At 53.7% G+C, this 5,573-nt stretch overlaps 1 protein-coding gene across 1 annotated transcript; it reads left to right on the top strand.

The window, feature by feature from the left end:
* Positions 1-2,130: 2,130 nt before the first annotated feature.
* LOC143869860 (uncharacterized) lies at positions 2,131-5,292 on the top strand. The gene is made up of 3 exons (XM_077376420.1): positions 2,131-2,382; positions 3,635-4,318; positions 4,621-5,292. Exons 1-3 carry the CDS (start codon positions 2,131-2,133, stop codon positions 5,290-5,292), a joined length of 1,608 nt encoding a protein of 535 aa, XP_077232535.1.
* The last annotated feature ends 281 nt before the right edge of the window (positions 5,293-5,573 follow it).

The raw sequence follows: 5,573 nt of genomic DNA, 5'->3' as shown, positions 1-5,573 counted from the left end.
AGAGCCAACCTCGTTCGGAACACCTGAACCCCATGCCCACTGCAGAGCAAGTCCAAGCTCTCTTTCAGCAAATGACAACTCTCGTTGGTCAGTACCAGCAGCTACTCCAGGCGCCTCCCCAACCTCCTCCGGAAGCTCCACGACCTGTCCAAGAAAGGCCAGAAATCCACAGGGGAGAGTCGTCGCGCCATGGTGAGAACCGAACTCACCATTCCCCCGGACAAGTCCGTCACCCCCACAGCCAGGCATGCACAGACAGAGCCGCACCGCCGTAGGAGGTCGCGGTCTCGCTCCGCGCAAAGGCGCTGAGCTCAGGAAGAGCGCGCACCACAGGCAAAATCCCGGTCCCGTCGTAGGAGTCTGGAGAGCCACTCTGGCTCCGCGGCGAGCCAATCTGTAGAAAGAAACAGGTCACCAGACCGTAGAGCTGACCCGATGTTGCGGAGAATAGAAGAGATGGACCATAGAATTGAAGAGCTGGCTAAAGATCAAAGCCGGCCTGTGCCTAGGGCGTTCTCAAGCAGAACGTCGTTCACCGACGACGTGATGGGCGCCCCAGCACCCAGGGGATTTAAAATGCCAACTATCCCGCAGTATGATGGGACCACTGACCCCGTGGACCACTTGGAGACGTTCCGGACAATGATGCTCCTCCACGGTGTGTCAGACGGTTTCCTCTGCAGAGCATTCACGACGACCCTGGCAGGTGCAGCAAGGGACTGGTACTCAAGGATCAGACCGAACTCCATCAGCAACTTCGATGACTTCAGGGAAGACCTGGTCCGCCACTTCATGAGCAGCCGCAGGCCAAGGAAAACAACGGCATCCCTGATGACCTTGCGGCAGGAGGATAATGAACCTCTCAAAGCCTTCGTCAGCCGCTTCAACAGGGAGGCACTCCAAGTGCCAAATCTAGACCCCTCGGCCGCTACGAACGCGCTTCTCGCAGGTGCTAGATCAAATGATTTCCGCCGAGCAGTGGCCTGCCAGAATCCTCACTCCCTAGCAGACCTAATGGCCGGGGCAGAGGAATACATATCAGTGGAAGAAACACTGGCTGCTCTGGACTCGAGTCGGAGGAGAACCTCTGATGACAAGAACCAAGACATGTACCCTGCTAAGCAGCGCAGGGATGATAAGGTTGTCAGAAGGGACAAGTCCCCCCAGAGAAGGGAGGAGAACTTCACCCCTCTCAACACCTCCCGAAGACATATACTGGCTGCCATCAGCGGAGAAGAGTTCATAAAGTGGCCCACTCCAATGATCTCCAAGGGAAACAAGAGAGACAAGTCGAAGTACTGCCGGTTCCACAGGGACCACGGCCATGATACAGACGACTGCTGGCAGCTGAAGGAGGAGATCGAGCAGTTGATCAGCAGGGGCTACTTGAAAAAATATGTCCGAAGTGACACCCGTAGAAGTGACCCCAAGGAGAAAGGTCCCCAGGGCCGAAGCCCTCGGCGGTCTCAACCGCCCCCAGCCCAAAGACAATCTCCTCCGCCGCCTAGTCCACCACCAGAGGCACACCGCTCCCAACCAAGGGGAGTCATCGGCACAATCATGGGCGGTCCAGCAGCTGGAGGCACCTCATCCGCTGCTCGGAAAGCATACGCACGCCGAGTCAATGTTGTGCACGCATGCAGCAAGAAGATGAAGACCGAGAATGAGATCTCCTTCTCAGATGCGGACCTCGACGGCCTGATATTGCCGCATGACGACGCCCTAGTCCTAACGATGCTCGTCGCAAACTTGGAACTGAAGAAAGTCCTTGTAGACAATGGGAGCTCAGCCGACATCTTATACTATCACGCCTTCGAAAGGATGATGATAGGTGACGACCGCTTAAGGCCGGCGAACTCAGATCTCTTCGGCTTCTCAGGAGAGGTAGTCAAGGTTGAGGGACAAATCGAGCTTCCTGTCCTCGTCGGAGAGCCACCCTGCCAAGCCTTCGCCATGGTCAACTTCCTAGTAGTGAGGGCCACTTCGGTCTATAACGCTATTTTAGGACGGCCTGGCCAGAACCTGATCCGCGCCATGGTATCCTCTTATCACCAGAAGATGAAGTTTATTACGCCAAGCGGCGCTGGGGAAGTGAGGGGAGACTAGCCGCAATCTAGGGAGTGTTATGCAATGGCACTCAAGGGCAAAAACGCGACAGAGTCATTGCCAATCGAGCTACTCAACCTGAGGGACGAAGCTCAGGGAGCTCAGTCAGCCGAGGACCTCGTCTCCATCCCCTTGTGCAAAAATGATGATGAGAAGGTGGTTCAGATCGGCTCCTCTCTAGATGACGACACCCGGCACAGCCTCACCCAGTTTCTTCAGGACAACGCAGATGTCTTCCCATGGGCTCCCGCAGACATGCCCGGTATTAACCCGGAGGTCAGCACGCACAGACTAGGTGTTGACCCGACCTGCAGGCCGGTAAAGCAGAAAAGAAGACACTTCGCCCTCGAAAGGCGGCAGGCGATCAGGGAAGAAGTGGAGAGGCTCCTAAGGGCTGACTTCATTCGAAAAATCCAGTACCCGGACTGGTTGGCAAACGTAGTCCTGGTAAAAAAGGCAAATGGGAAGTGGAGGACCTGCGTCGACTTCACTGATCTGAATAAAGCCTGTCCCAAGGACAGTTACCCGCTTCCAAAGATTGATCAACTCATCGACGCCACTGCAGGTCACGAGTTACTGAGCTTCATGGATGCCTTCTCCGGATATAATCAGATCAGAATGTATGAGTCAGATATCCCGAAAACCTCCTTTGTAACAGACCAGGGGACCTACTGCTACCGCGTCATGCCCTTCGGCCTGAAAAATGCCGGGGCCACGTATCAGAGCTCGTAAACAAGCTCTTCCGGAATCAGATCGGCCGCAACATGGAAGTCTATGTCGACGACATGCTGGTCAAAAGCCGAAGCGCGCAAGATCATGTCTCCGATCTAGAAGAGACATTCCAAGTCCTGAGAGACAATAAGATGAAGCTTAATCCCACCAAGTGCACCTTCGGCGTCAGCTCGGGAAAATTCTTAAGGTTTATGGTTAGCCAAAGAGGCATAGAGGCCAATCTGGAAAAAATCAAGGCCGTGGTGGAGCTCACTCCGCCGAAAACCATAAGGGAAGTGCAGCGACTGATAGGGATGATAGCCGCGCTGGGACGCTTTATCTCAAAATCCGCAGAGAAGTGTCTCCCTTTCTTTAACGCAGTGAAAGGGCTCAAGACGGCGCCCTGGACAGAGGAATGCCAGGCCGCCTTCGAGGAGTTAAAACAATATCTGTCCTCTCCACCGCTATTGACAAAACCGGAGCCTGGCTCTGGCAGCAGTCCTAGTTCGTGAAGAGCAGAGCCAACAAAAGCAGGTCTACTACGTTAATAAAGTCTTGCACGATGCTGAAATAAGGTACCAGCGGGTCGAGAAATTGGCTTACGCGCTAGTGATGGCCGCCATGAAGTTGAGACCGTATTTTCAAGCTCACACGATAAGGGTCCTAACTGACCAGCCGCTCAGGCAAGTTCTTCATAAGCCGGACACCTCGAGACGACTCGTTAAATGGGCCGTAGAACTGAGTGAATTTGACATCCGCCGCAATCAAGGCTCAAGTACTAGCAGATTTCGTAGTTGAATGCTCCATCCCCCAGCAGATCACCGAACCTGAAGTCGCCCAAGCCCCAGCAGCGAAAAGTGCAATCGCAGCTGGCGAGCCCGCTGAAGAAGGAGCCGGGACAGGAATCATCCCCCTACCACCAGCTGAACAGGGTCCTTCAACCGCCGAATCACTCTGGGAGGTGCACGTCGACGGATCTTCAAACAAGACCGGCTGTGGAGCCGGTCTGGTTTTAACCGGACCGGACAGTTTCACCCTCGACTACGCCCTGAGGTTCGGGTTTCGCGCATCTAACAATGAGGCTGAATATGAAGCACTCCTCGCCGGAATGAATCTTGCAACCCAGACTGGCGCCCAGAGATTGAAAGCCTACTGTGACTCCCAGTTGGTCGCCAACCAGATTCAAGGGGTATACGAAGCCCACGACGAGCGTATGATTAAATACCTCTCCCACGTCCGCCACCTATCCTCCAAGTTCAAAAGTTTTGAGGTCGTCAGAATCCCCAGAACAGAGAACACAAAAGCAGATGTACTATCTAAGCTAGCCGCGTCTGGATACACGACCCTCGGGAATATACGCATGGAATTCTTGCAAACGTCCAGTATCGAGAGGAGGGCTGCTGAAGCAATGCAGGTGGAACACGAGTCCTGCTGGATGGACGAAATCGTCGACTACCTGCGTAATGGGAGACTACCCGAGGCCAAGAGAGAGGCGCGCAAGGTGATACAAAGAGCAGCCCATTTTTCACTCGATGGAGAGAACCTATTCAAAAGGTCTTACACCCTCCCGTACTTAAAGTGTCTCCGGCCCAGCGATGCCGCGTACGCCCTGCAAGAGACACATGAAGGCATTTACGGAGAGCATCTTGGGGGCAAGGCCCTGGCGATCAAAGTTTTGCTGAGAGGTCTGTACTGGACGACATTGAGACAAGACGCACTGACCCTGGTCAAGAGGTGTGAGAGATGCCAAAAGTTCTCCCCCACCATTCATCAGCCCGCTGTATCTATGGCTCCAATCATCAGCCCGCTACCCTTTTCTCGATTTGGGGGTTGGATATCTTGGGCCCCTTTTCGCCGGCCTTCGGAAGGCGCACCTTCATAGTGGTGGCCATTGGTTATTTCACCAAATGGGTGGAGGCTGAACCTCTAGCCCAGATCACCGAGCAGAATGTGCAGAACATTTTTTGGAAATCAGTGGTCTGTAGATTCGGGATCCCTCGCGCCTTGATAACGGATAACGGCAAACAGTTCGACTGCCGAAACTTTCAGAAGTTTTACTCCGACCTGAAAATTGAGCAGAGGTTCACCTCAGTAGCCCACCCACAGACCAACGGGCAGACGGAAGTCACAAATCGGATTCTACTTCAAGGGATAAAGAAAAGACTGGACGAAAAAGCTGGCCGATGGGCAGACGAAGTCTATCATGTCCTATGGGCGTATCGCCACACCCCGCGCACACCAACGGGTGAATCACCATTCAACCTGTCCTTCGGAACAGAGGCGGTAATACCTGTCGATGTGGGCACCCCGTCCGCCAGAATCACCAGCTTCCACGAACAGCTCAACGGTGACGGGCTCCGCGCGAATCTCGACTTATTAGAGGAGGCCAGAGAAGAATCCCGAATAAGAGTCGCCGCCTACAAGCAGAAAGTATCTCGCTATCATGACTCCAAAATTCGTCCCAGGGAGTTTTGAGTTGGAGATCTAGTCTTAAGGAAAGCTGCCATCTCCCAACCCAAGAAGGTCGGAAAACTTTCCTCGACCTGGGAGGGGCCTTACCGAGTAAAAGAGGTGATTCGTCCGGGAAGTTATAGACTGGAAACACTCGAGGAACAACTACTACCCCATGCCTGGAACTCAAAGAACCTTCGCAAATACCATCAGTAGCGAACTAGCCGGCACAAAAATGACTTTGTAAATATGTTCTGAATGTGAATGAAAGAACCTCTTTTTACAAATCTCCTCGTATTCGCCAA

Source organism: Tasmannia lanceolata, unplaced genomic scaffold, assembly GCF_043159265.1.
Source record: "Tasmannia lanceolata isolate RefF3 unplaced genomic scaffold, GAP_Taslan_0.1 ptg000003l, whole genome shotgun sequence".
NCBI classification, from domain to species: domain Eukaryota; kingdom Viridiplantae; phylum Streptophyta; class Magnoliopsida; order Canellales; family Winteraceae; genus Tasmannia; species Tasmannia lanceolata.
Note: the sequence above shows the minus strand (reverse complement) of the source record. Positions and strands in the feature narration are given on the sequence as shown.